Below are 23,288 nucleotides of genomic sequence, written 5' to 3' on the forward strand. Positions count from 1 at the left end.
TTTTACGTCATGGGTTGGAAGTACTAAAGTAATTGGTATTTTGGGGAATTTATACTAAAGCTGATGAAACTAACTTGTACTTCACATTTCCATAAAAAAAAAACTGTTTACTCCTTACAATTTAATTTGTACTGAGCAGTTTTTGGCTCTTTTAAATATAACCATTGCTGAAGATAAATAGTCTTTTTTTCAAACACAACATTGAAACTGATTAAATGGGCTGCTTTTCACACTTTGTGCATCAAAATTACTTTAGAATTCTTTCATTGTCTTTCATCAGCCAGTTTTAAAAAGCTAAGAAAAAAGGTTTTTACTTCTAAATACTTGAATGTACAATAAAAGTGGAAACTTCTTTCTCTCAAGTATGTTTCCGGCTAGACACTTTTGAAATATTTGACGCAGCAGCCACACTTTAATTAAGTATAATTTCTCTGTACTTTTACAGTCCTTGACATTTAAATATGAGGTACTGTCAGTACCAAAATGAATCACCAATCAAACCAGCGAAGACATTAGATCTCAACAAAACCATACAGGGAGTGAATAAGAAATCTCAATACAATTTGCTTGAGCTAGTGATTTGTAAAGGTCCTTTGAGGAATGCCCTACAATTACTTATAATTTATTTATTCTAGTTCCTGAATCACTGCTTATTTGACTGAAGCCACCATTTGATTTTACATGGATTTTTTTCTCTTGCCTTCTGTTTATTTGGCTATACAGCACACTTACCCTCATGGCTTCCTGGATGTGATCTTGTCGTACAACTTCTGCTGACCGATCCATATACCACTTCAGACATCGAATCAACTCTCTGCATTTGAAATTAAACACCAAATGAAATCCCATTTATACTTATCCATTACTAAGATAAGTTTGCTTAGACTATATCTAAACATAAATATCCAGCTGAAATTGATGAGCTCACTTGTAAGCCAGTGCTCCAGCAAAATGCTTCTGGATGTAGGTGTCCATCACAGGCCGGAAGTGATAAAACTTACTGTCCCGGAGCAGATTGATGATGAACACCTGGACAGAAATGTGTCATGGTTTAAATTCGCACAGAAATCCCAAATTAGAGAAGCTAAAGGTCCAAAGGACCACGATAGCATATTGCAAAATGAATATCAATGCAAAAAGAATGCAGCTTGCATAGGTTCTCTATTCTCCAAGAAAAAAACATGACAGATGTATTCAGGCCAAGAGAGGCTAGAACATCTTGACTCTTTTTACAGGAGTACAAGAAGCTAAAGGGTCTCTAGAGACGCCACTATCAAACAGCTGTGAAGGCCTAATAATGCCTGGATCCGTGCCAGCTGAAATCTTCCATTTTTCATAACAGACACACACACACACAGCATGGGCGCTCCTGAAAGAGATGAATCGTATGCATTTAAGGCTGTGCACACACACAAATACACGTTTGTACAGTAAACGGGGGTCTGAGCGCTTTTGATGAATGGAAATCGGACACGTTATTACAGCTGTGAATTATTAACGTTAGGCAAGCTGTGGCGCAGTCCTAAAAATGTCATTTATTTAAGCTTTCTAACCAGCGACTGAAACACAAGGGGTCCGTATTTGTCTGTGTTGTCATCCAGAATGGAGAACAGTGTGTCGAGGATGTCTTGAAGAAACTGGAGAAGAGAAACAGAAAATGTGGGTGTAAATTGCATTATGCAAGACATTCAAATCTGTCCTTTTTGATTATTATTAATTATTGAGACGGAGCTCTCACTTTGACTATTTCTTCCCCGCAGACGTGGCGCAATCGCCCCAAAATGTCCATCACACGGTCTGGATGTGCTTTCCACTTCAACAAAGCTAGTAGATCAACTTCAAAACACAATAAGAAAGTGTTAATCCTCTGAGAAATAGACGCGACAACTGAAGAATTAGTGTTAGTAAGTTACCATTCTGTGTTAGTTTGGTGGAAGAGAGTTGAGTGGATATCCAGAGGGTCTCCTTAGTGCTGCGCTGGAAGATGAGGCTGGACGGGATGTTCGGGCAGCCGTTGAAGTCGTCTTTACAACAGGGCAACCCCAGGTACAGCGCATGGTTACTGAAGGTGGTGTTTTCATCACACTGATTCAGATACAGAAAAGAGTTTTAAAAGTTAGGCATCATATGAACATGCTATGCCCTTTCTGTACCAGGGTTATTGTAACTAAAAGTGTAAAAAACTGATTCGAGTCCACTTCAGACATTCTACAAACTATCTACTAACTTTGCAACTACATTTCAACTAACTCTCATTAGAGTATTAGTAGACTGTCAGCTTAATATCTGCTAAAACTTTATTTTGATGCTCCTCAACAGTAATTCAACTGACTATTAGTAACTTTGCAAGTACGTCAAATTATTCTACTAACCCTAACAGTCTACTAATGAGAGTTAGTTGACATGTAGTTGCAAAGTTACTTATAGTTAGTAGAATATCTAAAGTGGACTATCGAAATAAAGTGCAACCTAAATGTTAACTGAAATCATATAAAATAGAAGTAAGTTTTTATGTCAGCTAGTTGCACAATTTCTCATTTTTGTTTAGTTTAACTTGATGTACTAAAATAGCAAAAGCTTACATTTTATGTATTGAACCCATAAAAAAAAAAACAATATAGACATTAAAAAAGTCAAAAAGTAATACAAATGACAAAAACACACAACAAATGTGTTATTGATTGTGAGACTTTAACTTGTGTGATTGCTATTGATTACATATGACTTCACTTTTAAACAGCTGTAATGTTTTAAATCTTGGCAAGTGGATAAAAACATATAATCCAATTTAAACTGTGCTTTAATATTACATATTAATATGTTATTTTAATATTATGTTTAACAACATTTTTAAACAGTAATCATAAAGTATCCCATAGATCTTGACACTGCATTTTTTTTTTTTTAGCATTTATGACAAATACACAATGTGTTTAAAGTAAAGGTGGAGACTGTCCTCACCTTGTAGACGTAAAGCTCATGGCTCTCATCTGACAGTGTGGTGCCGTCTTCTCTCATGAGAGGAGTGAACGCAAAGCCAAAAAGCTTCTTTTCTCCTTTGTCCTTTGCTGTGGAAACAATGAAATGGCAATATTGTCCAACGTTCTTCAGTTTTAAGTGCCAGTAATTTAAATTCAGTATAAAAAAACTTGAATTTTCAACATGTTGAGCGTTGCATGCAGCATTAAAACCAACATGTTGAATAATGACTAACAATATATCTCATCCCTTTCAAAAATAACTTTTAAATAGGGCTGTCAAACGATTAATCGCGATTAATCGCATCCAAAATAAAAGTTTGTGTTTACATAATATATGTGTGTGTATGGAGTATAATTATTTTCTCTATATAAATACACACACATGCATATATATTTAAGAAAAATGTGTTATTTATATATAAAATATTTATATATAATATAAATTATATATAATATAAATATATATACACAGTATATACATGCAAATATTTCTTAAATATATACATGCATGTGTGTGTATTTATATATAGAAAATAATTATACACCGTAAACACACATATATTATGTAAAAACAAACTTTTATTTTGGATGTGATTAATCACGATTAATCGTTTGACAGCCCTATTTAAAAAAAGTTAGTTTTGGGGAGAAGTTCATACGTAGGCACAATTTATATTGGTATTAGTTGCTTAATTTGAATAATTTGAGCATACGCCTTTAGATGTCAAGAGAAAAAGAAGTCAAATGTGTGCAAAAAAAAAAATCCTTACTTGAACAGTGTCTAAACTCAAAGCGCAGATGGGACCCCCGGAAACGGTCAATGGGGATCGGCAGTTTGATGACCTCACTCCAGCGTGGACTGTTGTTGTGGTAGAGAACGAAAGAGCGGTACTCACTGATGCTGTGTTCTCCTGAGCCCAGACTAATGCACTCCTAATAAAAGATAGAAGAAATGGAAACAGTTTGCTTTTATCTGGCTTTATAGTGTGCATCAAAGAGTGCGACACGAAAAATGTATGATGGGCTTATGCAAAATACATCAGAAAAGAACAAACTCATTTACTCCTTTCAAACTGACTTCAAATTTGTTTGGACTAAATGATTCACCACATGAGCTACAGATCACTTCTTCAAAAGGGATAATTTGCCCAGAAATGTGAATTCCGTCATTAATTACTCCCTCATGTCGTTCCAACTGTGGAACGGTGGAATACAGAATGAGAATTTTTTATTTTTTTCAATAATCATGGTGCAATTTCGTGTGAAAGAGCAACCAACACAATTCCATAAAATGTCTCCTTTTATGGATTGGGATCACATGAGGGTGAGTAAATGACGACAGAACTTTCATTATCGGCAAACTATTCCTTTATTAAAGTCCAGATGGCTTACTTTGAGGATTTCGCCGTCAGCATAGAGCACATACATGGTGACCTCAATGTTCTTCTGAACACTCTTGCCTCCTCTCTCAAAGTCTCCTCTCTCCAGCGTGAGGTAGAGGTCGTTGCGTATGTCACCTAAAGATCAACAAAAACAACATTTGTTTGCTGCTTGGTGAAACGTGCACTGCATTGAAGAAAAATTTTTGTTATATTTTCGTTTTGGTGAATTATTGCGAGAAAACCTCAATAAACATGTGATGCCACTTGGGGTTCAAAAAAGTAGACACCCTAGACATAAAATCTGATGATACATTTTCAAGAAATTGTTAGAGATGCATAGTAATATACAAGCTAATATACATGCTAATAAGCAACCAGATAAAAGTTCACCCAAAAATGAAAATTCTGTCATCATTTACTCACCCCTCAAGTTGTTCAGAACCTGTAAAGGGAGATATTTTGAAGAATGTTTGAAACCAAACAGTTGTGGGGCACCATTGACTTCCATAGGATTTTTTCCCCTATCTATGGTAGTCAATACTCCCCACAACTGTTTGGTTACCCATATTCTTCAAAATATCTTCTTTGTGTTCAGCAGAACAAAGGAATTCAAGCAGGTTTGGAACAACTTGAGGGAAAGTAAGCGATGAACTATCCCTAAACGTGAGAATTGGTCCCCAAACTAAAGTGTTACCATATTTATTCTTTGGGGGGGTCAATTTTTACACACTTTTTCAGAATTTAATTTAATTTTTTTAAGGTAAAACTGTACCTGTCACAAAAACGTTGTGATTATTTTTGTTCAAGTGAATTATCGGAAGAAAAAGTCAACACTCATGTGTCGCCACATGAGGTTAAACAAAGTTCAGACATCGTTGACAAAATCTGATGATACATTTTCAAGAAATTGTAAGAGATGCATAATGATTTTTTGTGTTTTGGTTTTGTGTTTGAATTGTAAAAGGCACTTTTTACAGAAAACCACTGTTGATCATGCTTGCAGATATTGGGTAAGAAACAACATACACCAGTCCACTATAACATAAAAGTTGGATAGAAAAAAACTGTAAATAATTTTATTTTTTTGTTCAAGCTTAAAAGAAAATGTAATCTCGGATGGACCCAGCACACTTCATTTAGCTTCACTGTTAAACCCTTTTACAGACTGTAATAAAAGCTATTGCAACATAAAGGTCAAATCGTTTGTCCAACTAAACTCTAGGAGCAAAACCGGCTAGAAGAAATATAATCACACTTGAGTTCAACCTCTCTTTTACACCGTCGTTCCACATGTGACCTTGGCTTTCAGATGATTCTTTCATTATCAACCTCATTCAATCCATGACACAGCAGCCCACATTCTCTCTGCAAGCATCTGAATCATAATACTCAAAATAAACATAGACTCTCTCTGGAATTGTGCTTGGCTCTTACCCGTCTACTCAGGGGGGAGAAAGAAAGTTTTAGCTGTTAGTGAAAGAAGTTGTGGGTTTAATTTGATTTCTTCCAATTACAGCTGATGCAATAAAAGAGAATGCGTGCCTCTTCTGAGAGCTCCTAGAAACAATCCCTCCTGCTGACACCCACCCTGCAGCACATATACAGACAGTTATGAGTGTGGAGATGTATATTTCGGCATACACCTTAAAGAAAAGCTTCAATTTGCTCTGATGCTCCATATATCTTTACTAAGGGGTGATATAGGCAAGGAGAACGATAATATTAAGCACCTTAAGCAATACAATTCTTGCTCTATTTTGAGTGTAATGTGCATAATGAAAAAGTTTTCTTGACTTTTACTCGCAAAACTCGTTCATTCTGAGCAACGAGGAGCAGCCGTGGACTTTAGATCAAATTCAAACACAGATCTCCATTTGGTTTATATAATCCCTCTATATTTGTGACAATCTTGCAATTGATCAAACTTGAGTCACACAGACTTGAACATTCAGCCTGCAAAACACAACAATGGTAACAATTATATTTTATTTAAAGTAAATTATCAAGTACTCTCTACAGTTTCTTTTTAGTTACTAGAACTCTAGTGTAAGTGAACTATGCTAACTTAGCATTTGTCAGTACCACATACTATTACTTGCTTTTTTTAAGGCAATCGGTTTGAATGCTTTTTTTAAGTAAGTCCAACTAATTCGATTTTACAGTGTATATTGATTTTGAGGTATCTATACGTTCAATACTAATGCTGTATCAAGAGTATAGAATATACTGATCAGTAAGCAAGTAAATATAAGCAATACATATATTGAAGTAAAAAAAAAAAACTATTAGCAAAAAGTTGTATAGGATTGAAACTTTCTTTTCGATCTTTGAACATTCTCGGAAGTCATTAGAAATGAAAAGTTTTGATTACGTTCTGTAATCTTTGTTAGTAAATGATCCTCAAAACTACTTAATTTGTAATGTTTCAAATCACTAAATATCTTTTAAAATTGCAATAAATAAATCAATAAAACCAGTATTGGAATTGGTATCCATATTGACAACATTGGACTTGATGGTATTTGGTATCAGATCAAAAAGAAAATAACCTGGGGTGTCGTCAATTCCTAATAGCCAATGTCCCACAACACAAATACCAGTGTTAGTGAATCTAACAAGACACAAATATAGAAAAGAAAGCAAATATGGCCACAGCTGCATTTAGAAACAGTGGATTGGATAGACAACATCCTGTAAAAGCCTAAATAAAGCTTTGTGTGTTTGTCTGACAGAATCCTACAGTTTCACACCCCGATAAAAATGTTATCCGGCAGAGCAGGCTGACTCCCTGTGAGCACTGGTATTTCGTTGGATTGCGTTCCTTTATAGACAGTCTCTGTAATGGGTTACGGCTACGGCGTTAGACACATCTCTCCACTGCTTCAGAGCAATTTTGCTGAATAAAATCCACATAAAGCTCTCTATTCAGGCACAAATTCCTTCCAAAAAGGAACAATCCTGGTGCATTCCCAGCTGGAAAGAGGGAAAACTGGCCTGACAGCAGTAGCTAGCGTGTAGAAAAGGGAAAGCAGATGCTACGGTTTAGCATTTAGGTATTTGCATGTGCTCACATTCTGTTTTATGTATATTAAGAGGACGACAAAACACATGACTACGGGAACATCAGGACTTTGACTTTTTAAGTTGGCCTTTTTATGGCTAAAACGAAAATAAAACGGACGATGCAATCCAACCCATCACATCTCGCACTGAAAAGGAATGTATAAACAATTCTGGAGAGGTTTTGTTGAACAAACTCGTCTCCGGCTTATAGAAAATGTCATGAGAATGAATCACTTTCAAAGCTTGCACACCTCGAGTGTCATTAATATTTCATAATGCTAACACTTCAATATTCCCTCTAATTGCTGCCTCCAAGACTTAATACCGTTTGACAGACAGACATTGTTTTTTGAACGCAACGGATCCCAATGCTGGGACCATTTTTTAGAAACCTGCCAAGTTTGAACTTTTAAAGGAATAAAGTCAATGCAGCAATCTGAAATAAGATTACATGGGTTTTTCCCAGACATTGTGGTTCAATAGCATCTAAGCCTTTTTTTTCCCCAGAAAAATACATAGCTCAGAAACCCAAGGAACCAAGGCTCTCAGAGGCCTATCGACTTATTGGCTTTTCAAAATGCTGAATTTAAAGAGCACAGCCTTGTCTGTGATTATAATTGAACTACCTCAGGTTGATCGATTCGTGGATGATAAACCAATCATTGGGCTCTTCAGAAGAAAGGAAACATTAACTCAGAGACAAATGAGAGGGCTCTACAAAAGAAGATGGAGGACCCATCAAGGACATCTGGGAGGACAAGACTGATGTGCGAAGTTATGGACGAAGAAAAGAGATATATTGGACATGGTTACAAGATTTTGACTGATTTTGACTCAGCCAGAGCTCCACTGGATTTTTAAAGAACACACAGTGACACGATTTTATTAAGAGACCAACTTAGAGAAGCCCCAAGGCTCCTTCTGAATCACAGGGAAGGGATTTCTTAACTCAACTTTGACGTGGCAAGAGTCCAGCTGGTTTTACAGGCCCTCTGAGGCACGGAGCCTGTACAGTCTGTCAAAATGTGGGTCATATACATTTATATAAGCTTGATTCTATGCAGTTAAAAGGCAATGAGGCCGATTATGTGATGTTACGTGCGATTATTGGTCTTGCTAAAGGCCGTTTCACAAGACTCGCTTCAAGGCTTATGCATCGCTTTGACCTCCACATGAAAAGCATTGCAGATAGAGACACATGAGGTGGTTTTATGATGTTCCTAGGTCGTGAAAAAGCAAGAAGTGTACAGAGAAAACAGAGAAAACTCTGAGTTTAGAGCTGAAAAAACTCTTAGGCCATGTGTCCACCAAAGCGTTTTTAGCCAGCTGAAAACGCTAGGCGCTCTGCTGAAAACTAGCTAGCCTAGCGTGAGAGCGTTTTGGCAGAGTTGCATTTTTTCAATTGAGACACTTTGCTTGTTATGATACGTAATATCCGCGAAAGTGTTACTAGTATCTCATTTCACACATATTTTGTTTCTGTGTTGATTCTATATTAAAGGAGTCATAACCTTGTATTATCTTGGATACCCAACGCTCTATTATAGTCTTTCAGGCCTTTCTAAAAAAGAAAAGTGGAAAAAAAATAAACACAGAGCTCCTCTGACCCTTATTTCTGAAGGCATTATTGTCTCGCGAGATCTGATGCGATATTTTGGCTGTCGTGGACAGTCATTTTAATAATGCAAATGAGGGGCGCGTTGATTGGTGGCAGGAAGGAGGGGGGTTGACACCGCAGGTAACGCTTTAGCATATCATTCCAAAATGACATCATGGCGCAAGTTATGAATGAACCCGACCTGGCCGCGACCGGCTTCCCGGCCAGTGTATAAGTATGAGGCGCCGTTTAGGGCTTAAATCAAACTTCATTCACGCACACATATATGAAACACGCTTGCATACATACTAAGTAGTCACACATACATGTATATGAACTCTCCACGCACATACTCATATGAGACGCGAGCGCACACACACACAAACTCGCGCACATACTCATATAAGACGCGAGCACACACACACACACACACACACACACAAACTAGACGGCGCCTCATATATAAGCGTTAGGCAATCAATATACAATAGCCGAATTCATGATGATCTCAGTCATTTGTTGTTTGCAAAGTAACGTTATCAGCCATTCCCCATGTTTACCTCGAAGCTAATACTCCCGCTAGCATACAATAGCCGCATTAGCAGTTAGCTGCTGTTTGTTACACACAGTAGAGCAATAAAAATCATTCTTACCGTTTCAATTGCAGGCAAGTCTCTGATTGTTGAAAATGGCCCCTTTTTCCCGAGCTTCGATGCCAACTTCGCCTGATATTGCCTCAAATTTGTGAACGATTCCGGCGTAAAATGTTTAGCACAGACACCTAACGTTAAGCCAGTGGGAAGGGTTGTAGGAACCGCGTCATTAAAAATGAATTTAATCCACTGGTCCCTGACAGCTTGGTCTGTTCTTGGGAGAGAAAACACATTTACATGTTGATTCTGGCAGTCAACAACAGAGCAACTCAGTGTGCACTATGTTTCTCCATCTTTCTCGAGTCGACTCTGAACTGAATATGAGGGGGAGAGGGGCGGGCTTCCCGCGGCATAGGTTTGCGGTGTCCATATATGGTATATCCTGCCCCGTCATGACGTCAAGACGGGGCTGAAATCAAAATCTCGTATTTGAGTGCGCGTGCACGCGCGCTGGTTTATTTACCCTGAGGTAAACAAACGCTTCACTTTTAAATATCGGCTTCCCGGCCAGTGTATAATCGTTAGGTAATCATAACATACATTGATTCTTGTGGAAAAGTGAAAATTGCAGGTTATGACTCCTTTAAAATGTCGATACAATGTAATGTATTTTCTCTGGCTCTTGTTTTAAATAATTTTTTTCCGTTATTATGCTTGTTGTTGTCATCTGTTTACGTTGTACAAGCAGAATGTGGCGGTTGGTTGGTGTGGTATTAGTCCCGCCCCTCCTCCACTGTGATTGGACGGTTGGGTAAAAAGTAACAGTGATGAGCGCTGCGTTTTACCCAAAGTTGAACATTCTTCAACTCTCGGCGACCCGTAAAAAACGCAGAGCACTCAACACTTCAGCGTGAAAAAGACGTTCAGTGCCTCGTTACGCTCATGACGTTTTAAAAACGTGGCGCTCCCATTGAAAACAACTGAAAAAACACGCCAGCTACGTGAAAAAACGCTTTGGTGGACACACGACCTTAGTGATTCCTTTGACACAACAGAACAGTAGCATTTACCATTGCTCGCCAAATTTTCGCAGACAAAATCCAGTCATTTCAATAGGGATCGCAACAAGTAGTTGGAATCGCCACTTTTACCAACAGAAAGCTGAGGGTTTGAAAGTGACTTCTGTGTGAGCTGTGCTTCATAAATCGCTATACTATTGATAATTGAAAATGGACAAAATTTTGACAATGGACAACGCGACTTTCGCCGATAACAACGCAGTAGAAACCACCAACAACACCCTAGCTGTCACAGTCATGTTCAGTTTGTCTTAGTTATCATGGACTTTTACTTTGTTTTCATTCAATCTCATGCATTCCTTTGACTTTCCCACCACCATGTTACCATGGTCCACCATCATTATGAGTTTGTTTGGTTCAGCTGTGTTTATTAATCATCTTGTTTGAGTTCCTATTTAAGTTGTACCCTCAACGTTCATTCTCCGTCCGGTCACGTTCACATTTGCTGCGTGTTGCTACCTTCTGTTTACCTTGTGGATTTTTCAATTGAAAAGAGGGATGATATTGAAACTCTGGCTGATACAATAAGCCAATAATTAGTTTCATGCTATGGCCAATAACCGATAAATGGTAAATATGTAAAAAATATGGGAAATGAGCATGCCTAAAATATTAACCTATACAGTATATATAACTATCATTGTACTCACTCCGGTTATGTTTTCTTATTCTAACTTGTCGCAACCATCTACTTACTAAACTAAATACAAAGCTTTGGCATATCTATTGGATTCATTCATTCCTGAACAAATCTTGAACATGACCTTCATGAGCCTTACCTGGCATGATGACATCGGGGAAGCCCAGTTTGCGTGTGATGGCCACGCCACGGTTGAAGATCATGGGGTTTTCTCTGCGCACCTGCTCCATCTCACCCCTCAACAGCTGCAGTGAGATGATTAGACCTACACAAACACAAGAGTTCAGGGGAAATGTAAGACGACTTCCTTTTGACGACCACTGTAATTATCCTCGTGATTATGTTAGTATTTGTGTAGTAAAATGGCCCCTTGTTTCAAAGAACCTACCAGAGAGATTGCGTCTCTTATGTAACCATTTTGTTGAAGTCTCTATGCCGACTGCCGGTGACTGCCACAATTCAATTCAATTCAATCAAGACATTGTTTTGGGTCTACAATGCCGCTAATGACCTGGCTCCCCGCTACCTTCAATCCTTCATTAAATCGTACACACCAGCCCGCCTGCTGCAATCAGTCATTCTGATTGCCTGGCTCCTGTCAGTTCCCAATTGGAAGGGTTTTTGTTCATCCAGGTCCAGAAATTTTTCTAGGCCTTCCCCTCCCTCGATGGTGGAATAAACTCTCAATTAGAGCTAGCTAACACACCGATTACCATTGAACGATACCTCAAGACACACCTCTACGATACTCACTTCCCCAAGGACTTAGGCTACGTTCACACCAATCCAGATGCATTTGAAAACATTGCATTGTTTTGGCCTTGCATCCACACTGAGATGCCATTTTGTCTTGGGAAAATGGAACTCTCCCAAGTGAATACATTTGAAAACCCTGTTTTTGCATTGTGGTGTAGGATGTAAAAATAGAGGTATTAACTATGACACGTTTAGTCATGTAACGCATATCGTACCAGTAGAAATCCATGTTCATACCGTTAGTATCGTTGATACATTTACACTATGTTCAAATTGGCTCGCAATTGCTATCTTGTGGCAAAACAATGTGGATTTTTAAGCCGCAGATGACAAAGCTGCAGTGCATGCTTATCATAAGGGTTATTAGGCTCATTTTAAGGGTTATTAGGGTCTAGTTATTCAAAATCATTTTGGACTCACAGATGTTCTGTTTGTATGGGTTATTTATTTTAATTTTTTTGGCTTATGCTTTGCATGTGACTTTAGTTAAAGGGGTGGTATAATGCTCTTTTCACAAGATGTAAAATAAGTCTCTGATGTCCCCTGAGTGTGAATGTAAAGTTTTAGCTCAAAATACCCCACAGATATTTTTATATAGCATAATAAAATTGTCACTTTTTGAGGGTGAGCAAAAATGCACCGTTTGTCTATCCCTTTAAATGCAAATGAGCTGCTGCTCCCGGCACAGGGGGCGGAGCTTCAACAGCTTGTGTCCTGAAAAATTCAAAAACCTCTTTGTTTATGTTTAAATTTATGTAGCTGATGTGGAGTTAAGTATCTTCTAATCATTGATTAGCATATTCTCTCATGATAATCTATTCATCGCGTTCCCGGGGGCGGGGTTTATGTAAATTTTAGGGTTAGTGATGTCACTAACCCGGGAGGAATGTTATGTAGTCCATACCAGCCGTTTGTTGTAGTCCTTAAAAAGCAATTTCTTTAAAAGAAAATATCTCCCTTTGCTTTGAACTTTGAGCGTTGTAACTTTGCAGATGTTGTTTATGCTCAAACAGCAACATTACACACTAAGTAAAGTTAAAAAAGTGAAATCATAATCAACCACCCCTTTAACTAGAATGGTAATGACTACTTTCACATTTTATTCTTTTAGGTCTGATAGCACCTACTGAGAACATAAATGGAATTTAAAATCATACTGTGCTTTATTACAGTAGAATTATGGAGAATTAGGGGCCAGTTCCTACACTGATTTCAGCGAAATAAGCGAATCATTAACTACAACAGTAAAGCAGGATAATAGACAGATTTTTTTGCAAGGACTGTTCAGTTTCAGTGATGATGACACTTAAATCAAGTGTACGACCGTTTTTGAAGTGCACTTACCGTAGTTAGTGCTGGGGGCGGTGTATTTGGTGCTGGACTTGCGGATAATGTTCTCATGAATCTGGTACCACTCGTTTTCATTATTACACCTGTGAAAGAGAGAAGACAGAGGACAATCCATTATACAGTGTAGTAAAAAAAAAGTTGTTGTATGGATGAATCAGGTGGAATCAGTGCATTCGTATTCTGGTGATTCCCAGATGCTTTAAGTCAAAAATTTAACTTGTCAGTATATGTAAACGCTTTATGTTAACGTGACGTTATTCCGAGAAGAACAGGATATTCGCTGAGAAAAACATTGTGGGACTTCTTTTTTTTTTTTGGGACTCCATCTTTTGGATTGCAAAAATTTGCCAGAATGACACAATATGATCAGGAATGTGACAAACCGTTATGTATTTATTTACTTACTGTTCATTTTGTATTTATAGGTAATTAAATAATAAAATATTAGGTAGTTATTAGGTAGTTAAAAGGTAATTATTATAAACATAAATATTTTAAAAAGGTTAGTCCTATGATTTATTTATTTTTTTTGTCATGGATGTTAGAAAGATTATATTCAAATGATATATTAAATATGATCATTAGTATATATTTTAAGATGATCACCTTATTTTTTTATGAATTTGTCACTGGTAAAATAAAATAAAATAAAATAAAATAAAATAAAATAAAATAAAATAAAATAAAATAAAATAAAATACATATATACATACATACATACATACATAAAAATAAAATAAAATAAAATAAAATGTTCATTTTGTATTTCTAGGTAATTAAATATAATAAAAATAGTTAATTATTAATATAAATAGTTTAAAAAGGTTTGTCCCATGAATTAATTATTTTTTGTCATTGGTGTTAGAAAGATTATATTAGAATTGTATATAAAATATGTTCATTAGTATATATTTTAAGATGATCACCTTATTTTTGATGAATTTGTCACTGGTGCTATAAAATAAAATAAATTAAAGTAAAGTAAAGTAAAGTAAAGTAAAGTAAAGTAAAGTAAAGTAAAGTAAAGTAAAGTAAAGTCAAGTCAAGTCAAGTCAAGTCAAGTAAGGTAAAGCAATATTTACCATCAACTTAGTTTGTATGTAGTTTATGTTTTGTAAGTAAAAACAAAAAAAAATCTGTAATTTTTGAGAATGACCCTGGTGGTTTAGGTTGTATCCAGTGTCTTTTTCTATAGAAAAGGAGGATATCGTTGACGTTGAGAGTAGAATAACCTACAATCAAAACAATTAACTCCAACTGGCACAGCTGCATTAGCATTAGCATGCGGCATTAGTCAATTGCCACTTTGAACGATATGGGTGAGTGAAAGAAACACGCAGTCAAGTACAGCCAAGTGTTGAGAGTCATCACAATGACGCAAATCTCGACACTACCGCTTAAAAGTAGAGAAGTGTGGCGCTCTCAGGAGACAGAACAGAGCCATATGTTACGTTCCAGCATTAGTAGCAGTTAAATTGCTGTGGGCTAGCTGACGGAGGTTCGAGAACAGCAGTTTCTGGCCTGAGGGGAAGTGATATCATTAATGCCAGATCCAGAAGTGACTAAACCCGCCGTGGCAGCTGAAAAGGGACTTCCGTGCTATGCTAATGCTAGTGTTTGTGGCGGCTTAGCGGGCAGATGCTTTGTGGGAACTCCCACTGAGTCCATCTGGTTGGCTGTCATGGCGACTGGCTCCAAGGGTGTCGAGGGTGATTCTGGACCGTCGCTCGCAGGGTCACAATGGCATTACACCAACACAGGCTGTTTGATGGAAAGTGCTACGTTCAAGAACATGAAGGGATATCTGATGCAAATCTGATCGGCCTGGTTTGCCGTAGCATTACGTTCCCAGCAGTTCCAACCACTAGATGTCTCCAGAAACTAGCACAGCCTGAACACACACTTCCAGGAAGAGACCCTCACAAACACACATGCGAATGAATACATGCACATGCACATAACATGTACTCATTATACATCACACACACACACACACACACACGCATAAATGTACAAAATTTCCTCTCTTCCCCCATTAGCTAAAACCTCAGAGATACTGATTAGATGTTCGCTCACCGCTAAGCCCAAAGACCAGAGACCTCTTCAGGCCTCAGGAAATAGGATTGACCCGGGGCGAGTGTGAGAGAGTTTCAGGACAGTTGACAGAACTGTGACTCGCCCAGCAGAACCAACACTGAGTCACTACATCTTGCATTAGTTTTTATGGCTTACACACTAAAACATTTAGTTTTCTGTAATTCTGTATAGAGTACTGTAACAAATTGTGCTGATTTTCACTTTTCACCTAGATACAGATAGATAGATGGATGGATGGATGGACAGACAGATAGATAGATAGATAGATAGATAGACGGATGTATGGACAGATAGATAGATAGATGGATGGATGGACAGACACATGATAGACAGATGGATGGACAGACATGATAGAGGGATGGATGGACAGATAGATAGATAGATAAAGGGATGGATGGACAGATAGATAGACGGATGGATGGATGGACAGACAGATAGAAGGATGGATGGATGGACAGATAGATAGATGGATGGATGGACAGACATATGATAGAGGGATGGATGGACAGATAGATAGATGGATGGATGGACAGATAGCTAGACGGATGGATGGACAGATAGATAGATGGATGGATGGATGGACAGACATATGATAGAGGGATGGATGGACAGATAGATAGACGGATGGATGACAGATAGATTTACAGATGGATGGATGGACAGACATATGATAGACGGATGGATGGACAGATAGACAGATGGATGGATGGACAGACAGATAGATAGACGGATGGATGGATGGACAGACAGACAGACAGATAGACAGACGGATGGATGGACAGATAGATGGATGGATGGACAGATAGATAGACGGATGGATGGACAGATAGATAGACAGATGGATGGATGGACAGACATGATAGAGGGATGGATGGACAGATAGATAGACGGATGGATGGATGGACAGATAGATTTACAGATGGATGGATGGATGGACAGACATATGATAGACGGATGGATGGACAGATAGATAGACAGATGGATGGATGGACAGACATATGATAGATAGACAGATGTTAATTCAAGTTCATCCATCCATCCGTCTATCTATCTATCTGTCTGTCCATCCATCCATCTGTCTATCTATCTGTCCATCCATCCATCTATCTCTGTCCATCCATCCGTCTATCTATCTGTCCATCCATCCATCTATCTATCTGTCCATCCATCCATCTATCTATCTGTCCTTCCATCCCTCTATCATATGTCTGTCCATACATCCATCTGTCTATCTATCTGTCCATACACCCATCTGTCAATCCATCTGTCTATCTATCCATCTATCTATCTATCTATCTATCTATCTATCTATCCATCCGTCCGTCCGTCCATCCATCCATCCATCCATCCATCCATCCATCCATCCTATCGCATCTATCTATCGCAAGAAAAAGACCCAATCCAATTAAGAAAATCAAAATGATGCATTGTATTAGCACATTTTTTAAATACAATGCAATAATTACTAGAAAGAATCCTAAAATCTCATCTCATTCAAAAACCTCTCTCCCCTTCAGCACAATGGAAGAATAATGTTTTATTGACAGAGAACAGCCAGAGGTTCATCACAACATTGCAACTAATGCGTCCCCGCAGCACCAAGAGAAACGGCTTGTAAAAATCCCACATTCTTCACCTCGATGTTGCTGCATTTCTTACAGTTTCACAGACACTGATGGCTTAATATATCATGATTGCTTGTCATTTTGATTGCTGGGGTATCCAAACAAATCTTGCCTTTTTTTCATTTTTCTCCACAGATACACCCTTATTTTATTTTTTCTTCCTTGATTTCTCTTTCTTTTACCAGTTCTGTCAGTTCCCCAGCCAATAAAACAGAGGAGTCTTTCTGCATGGTTGCACACAGAGGTAATGAAAGTGTGTGATGGAGATAGCTAGAGGACTCAACCACGTGTCACCGTCCACAGGGGGAGGATTTCAGACAGAACCACGGATGATGTGTCTTTTCTGTAATAAACAACTGCAAATGTAGGCTGCAGCTAATGTTGCTCATTATTAACTGTAGCTAATGTAAATAAAAATGTAGCCAATCAAGTGTGATGTTAGCATGATGCTATGCTTATAGCGCAATACTATAGTAAGCATAAGAATACACAGTACATATACAGTAAATATTGCATGAAATATAAACATAAAAGCATACTATCCGAAATGGAACTTCATGAGTGACTGAATTAGAATGTTTACAAACCATTCAAATAAATTATGATGTTAGCATTTCGCTAAGCTAATAGCGTAATACTCTAGTCAGCATAATACACAGTGCATATAAATATTGGATGAAATACAAAATATGAACGCATTCGATCCAAAATGAAATGAAATTAGAACATTCACAATTTTTGCCAATAGAGTTATGTTAGCATAGTTGATGTTAGCATGTTGCTATGCTACAATACTCAATACTCAGCATATATAAATATGTAATGAAATACAAAATACAAAGTATTCTATCCAAAATGAAACCTTATGAGTAACTGAATTAGAATGTTATTCCAATAGAGTTATGTTAGCATAGTTGATATTAGCATGTTGCTATGCTACAATACTCTATATCAATCATAACAACAAACAGCACATATAAATATGTAATGAAATTCAAAATATAAAAGCATTCTATCCAAAATGAAACCTAATGAGTGACTGAACTATAACGTTCACAATTTTTTCCAATAGAGTTTGATGTTATCATGTTGCTACGCTACAATAATCTATAAAGCATATCAACAAACAGAACATATAAATATGTAATGAAATACAAAATACAAAAGCATTCTATCCTAAATGAAACCTAATGAGTAACTGAATTAGAATGTTCATAATTTGTTCCAATAGAGTTATGTTAGCATAGTTGATGTTAGCATGTTGCTATGCTACAATACTCTATCAATCATAACAACAGACAGCACATATAAATATGTAATTAAATTCAAAATATAAAAGTATTCTATCCAAAATGAAACCTAATGAGTAACTGAATTAGAATGTTCATAATTTGTTCCAATAGAGTTATGTTAGCATAGTTGATGTTAGCATGTTGCTATGCTACAATACTCTATCAATCATAACAACAAACAGCATATATAAATATGTAATGAAATTCAAAATATAAAAGCATTCTATCTAAAATGAAACCTCATGAGTGACTGAATTAGAATGTTCATAATTTGTTCCAATAGAGTTATGTTAGCATAGTTGATGTTAGCATGTTGCTATGCTACAATACTCTATCAATCATAACAACAAACAGCACATATAAATATGTAATGAAATACAAAATATAAAAGCATTCTATCCAAAATGAAACCTCATGAGTGACTGAACGATAACGTTCACAATTTGTTCCAATAGAGTTTGATGTTAGCATGTTGCTATGCTACAATACTCTATCAATCATAACAACAAACAGCACATATAAATATGTAATTAAATTCAAAATATAAAAGTATTCTATCCAAAATGAAACCTAATGAGTGACTGAATTAGAATGTTCATAATTTGTTCCAATAGAGTTATGTTAGCATAGTTGATATTAGCATGTTGCTATGCTACAATACTTTATATCAATCATAACAACAAACAGCACATATAAATATATAATGAAATTCAAAATATAAAAGCATTCTATCCAAAATTAAACCTAATGAGTGACTGAACTATAACATTCACAATTTGTTTCAATAGAGTTTGATGTTAGCATGTTGTTACGCTACAATAATCTATAAAGCATATCAACAAACAGCACATATAAATATGTAATGAAATACAAAAGCATTCTATCTAAAATGAAACCTCATGAGTGACTGAACTATAACGTTCACAATTTGTTCCAATAGAGTTACGTTAGCATAGTTGATATTAGCATGTTGCTATGCTACAATACTCTATCAATCATAACAACAAACAGCACATATAAATATGTAATGAAATTCAAAATATAAAGTATTCTATCCAAAATGAAACCTGAGTGACTGAATTAGAATGTTCACAATTTGTTCCAAAAGAGTTGTTAGCATAGTTGATATTAGCATGTTGCTATGCTACAATAATCTATCAATCATAATAACAAACAGCACATATAAATATGTAATGAAATACAAAATACAAAAGCATTCTATCTAAAATGAATTCCTCATGAGTGACTGAACTATAACGTTCACAATTTGTTCCAATAGAGTTATGTTAGCATAGCTGATGTTAGCATGTTGCTATAGTAATAGCACAACAATCTATAAGCATTTATACATATTAATATAAAATATTACTACTGTGTACCTATCTTGAATAAAATAAGTATAGTTTGACATTTTTCTTGAACTGTCCACTAACTTTGATGATTTCTTTCCCTTAAATTTGACTACCTTCCGAAAAAGCCTCCATGACATAAGCATGCCTATGAAACGCTGTCTAGGTAGGCAGCATCTTACGGTTTGGAACAGAGCTGTTCTGACACGCAAATCTCGCATCAATAACAAAATGCCATGACAAATCCGAGTTTGAGAAAACCTCCTGTCAGTCGTAAAGCAAATATGTTCCTCTGAGCCGCACGCTGCATAGCGTCCATCAATTTTACATGAATTTGTGTTTACAACGTTCAGCTTCGCAAATCTCAAATGATGGAGGCTACAATAATTCTCAGTTCTATTTGGAACAGAGAAGTTAATATATTCCTGAGTGGTTTTTATCCATCAGTGCTCAAGTGTTTTGTCAAAACTGTAGAATTAATAAGGCGAGCGAGCGATTTTTCATTCGTGGTTTAATGTAGCTCATAATAAACGTGGTTCCCCCAGTCTTTCCGTTTGATTTAATTGATAAATCAAGCAGATAAATGGCTCTAAAGTGCATAGAAGAGGCTTACGTGTAAACTTTGAGCACAAAGTCTTTCTCCTCTTTGAGTTCAGAGATGGTTTGGAGGACGTCGCTCATGGCTAGCACTGCGCACCCGTACGGCCGGCGGTACTGGACGTGAGGGGGTCCTTTCTTCGAGTCGTTTAACAGCATCCGTCCTGAACACAGTGCATTATACATCACTGTCAGACATGTACATACCACCATCTGCATAAATTATACAAATCTGGTCCAGTAGGAAATGACAATTTGCATTACAAATGTCTTAAAAAAAAAAAAAAAAAAAAAAAAAAAAAATATATATATATATATATATATATATATATATATATAATATATATATATATATATATATATATATATATATATATATATATATATATATATATATATATATATATATATATATTATAATTATTTGTTTTTGTAAATCACACAGTCATTGCTACCAATTAGATTCAAAAGATTTAATGCAATAAGTCAAATACATAAAAACAAACAAACAAACAAACAAAAATAACTTTTTACTAAGGCTATTTATAGTTAATGTTAAGTATAACAATAACATGATAAATCATGTTTAATTTGACAAAAAATTTATTCAGATTATAGTTTAAAAAAACTATTTATATGGATATTTAATAATGTTATATGCACCAATATAACAATACATGTTAATAAACAGTGATATTTACATGGAACATAAAACATGGAAAATGCCACACAACTGTTTATTTAACTAATATTTAAAAATCGAGCTAAATATAACAACAAATAAAATATAATTTTACATATTAATTATTCAAAAGGGCTTTTTAATAATCTTTTTATATGCTAATATAATAATTCGGGTTGTCGGTTTAAAGCATTAATTAATGAATTAGCTATGGAAAAATAATGTGAATATCACTCATTCCAAACGAGTGATGTTTTTGTTTTCCGAATGATTTTATAAGTAATATAATTAATATTATTATTGATATTGTGTTATATTTTTAGACACAATATTGTCTGTTTAAGGTCAATTTTGCCAATAAAAATATTACCTGTAAAGCCAGAGCACAGCGTTGTTTCGTTTCTGAATGAATCCGCGTTTTGAGCGAATGAAACGGGTGAACCGATGATTCAATGACTCGATTTAATTCGATTAAAAATTGAAATCGCTTGACAGCCCTAATAATAAATACATTTTAATAAACAGTGATATTTACATCTATATATGTTGTGACATCTATTTTTAAGACTGTTTAATCATTTTTATACATGTCAATATAATAATATATTTGAACAAAACAGTGCCATGCAGGGTCTTCTTTTTTTTTTTTTTTTTATGCAAATGTATCATTCAATTTATTCATGAATTGAAATGGACAGAAATCAAATCACATTTACTACTCTACTAATTCAACTAATTCAAACAAATTTCAAACACTTCCTCTCCTCATTGTGACAATATATATATATGTAAAGACAACTGAAGTTTCCGGAATAAAATGGCCATCGAGCGTCTCATTTGGGGGGGGGGTGTTGGGGGGGGGGGGTGTTGAATGGTCTTGTTCCAGCATCCGAGTCACATCCGAATGGAGCCACACTTACGTAACTACTCTAGAGATGCAATTGCTGGCAGAAATGTAGTGCCTTGAGATAACTTGGGAACATTTGGCTCCAAATAAAGGAAATAGATAGAGGAAGAGAAAGAAAGGGAACACTCACCCGTCCTGATGACCTGGGACACAATGTACAGATCTCTCTTCATGTCCTTGTTGCTTAGGTCCTGCGAGAAAATGAGAGAAGCCATTCAGCGTCTTTTTTCATATGAACTAATGTATTATTTAGCCGTAGCAATAACAATGCTGTTGATTAAATGCGTTCCTACTGTAAAGAGTGCGCAGAGGCGGTCAACCTTCTCTGGGTTTTTTGGGCCACCATTTTTGTTGAGTCTCACCATAAACTTTTCACTGGAAGAATAAAAAGAACAAGTTCATTCTATCAAAGTTTACATGAGCAAGTTGTCATTAAAAACGTTCATTTAATGGGTAGGTAAATATAGTTAAATGCAATGGATCTGAAGGTTTTTCCTTAGAGTTTTTCGCGGAAATGACTAAAAATGCTGTATTATTTATGCCAGGCCAGTAGGTGGCGATAAAGAAACACTACGCGCCTATAGACTGAACACGTAATACACATGTGCATTATGTCACTGTTTTCACAGATGCACATTTTTGTAGTTTACACAGAGACGATAACGGTAACGTTTTAAAAAAAAACTTGCACTTTTAATCCTGTTTTAAATAAATTTGCGTTTTCAGGCTTCCAAATCACCGCTGTCGTGTACATTTATGGTCAGAACGCGTAAAAAAGTTTTCTGTTTTTAGTTGAAAACGGTGATGTGTAAACTGAGTGAAAAGAGAAAATGTGTTTAAAACTAAAACTAAAACTATTGAAAACATTTATGTTAATTGAAATTAAGCTGAAATTGAATAAAATATAAATATTAGTTGAAAAACTTAATTAAAATGAGAAATTTTGCTTTGGCAATAAAGTGAAATAAGTTGAAGGACTAAAATTATGAACTGGTAATAAATAAAAATAAAACTAAATCAGAAATAAAAAAAATAATTAAATAGCAACATAAAAAAATGAAATAATAAAATGACTAAATTGCGTAAAGAAATGACAAAAAAATTTACAAAAATTTACATGAAAACTAAAAAAATACAAATAAATTTGTGTTTAACTGGTAACAAATAAAAACTAAATCTGAAAAAAAAGAATTAAATAGTAATATTAAATATATATATATATATATATGAATATGATTTTTTTAAACATAATTTTTATGCTGAATCAATGATCAATTTATGAAGTCAATAATAAAACT

At 35.8% G+C, this 23,288-nt stretch overlaps 1 protein-coding gene across 9 annotated transcripts in view; it reads right to left on the reverse strand.

Annotated features, from left to right (window-relative positions):
- dock3 (dedicator of cytokinesis 3) overlaps positions 1-23,288 on the reverse strand; it is a 189,812-nt gene that overhangs the window by 34,347 nt on the left and 132,177 nt on the right. For all 9 annotated transcript variants that reach the window (XR_013823089.1, XM_079889910.1, XM_079889914.1 and 6 more), the window contains 13 exons: positions 22,284-22,365; positions 22,121-22,181; positions 20,418-20,565; positions 13,436-13,524; positions 11,475-11,600; positions 4,374-4,498; positions 3,752-3,914; positions 2,962-3,068; positions 1,914-2,085; positions 1,739-1,836; positions 1,554-1,637; positions 929-1,029; positions 733-814 (listed from right to left, as the gene is read on the reverse strand). Coding sequence is in view for 8 of the 9 variants with exons in the window: in XM_079889910.1 (XP_079746036.1) it covers positions 733-814; positions 929-1,029; positions 1,554-1,637; positions 1,739-1,836; positions 1,914-2,085; positions 2,962-3,068; positions 3,752-3,914; positions 4,374-4,498; positions 11,475-11,600; positions 13,436-13,524; positions 20,418-20,565; positions 22,121-22,181; positions 22,284-22,365 (1,438 nt within the window). In the remaining variant the exon portion in view is untranslated. The remainder of the gene's footprint in view (positions 1-732; positions 815-928; positions 1,030-1,553; positions 1,638-1,738; positions 1,837-1,913; positions 2,086-2,961; positions 3,069-3,751; positions 3,915-4,373; positions 4,499-11,474; positions 11,601-13,435; positions 13,525-20,417; positions 20,566-22,120; positions 22,182-22,283; positions 22,366-23,288) is intronic.

The sequence above is a fragment of the Squalius cephalus genome (genome assembly GCF_949319135.1).
Source record: "Squalius cephalus genome assembly, chromosome: 13".
Taxonomy (NCBI): domain Eukaryota; kingdom Metazoa; phylum Chordata; class Actinopteri; order Cypriniformes; family Leuciscidae; genus Squalius; species Squalius cephalus.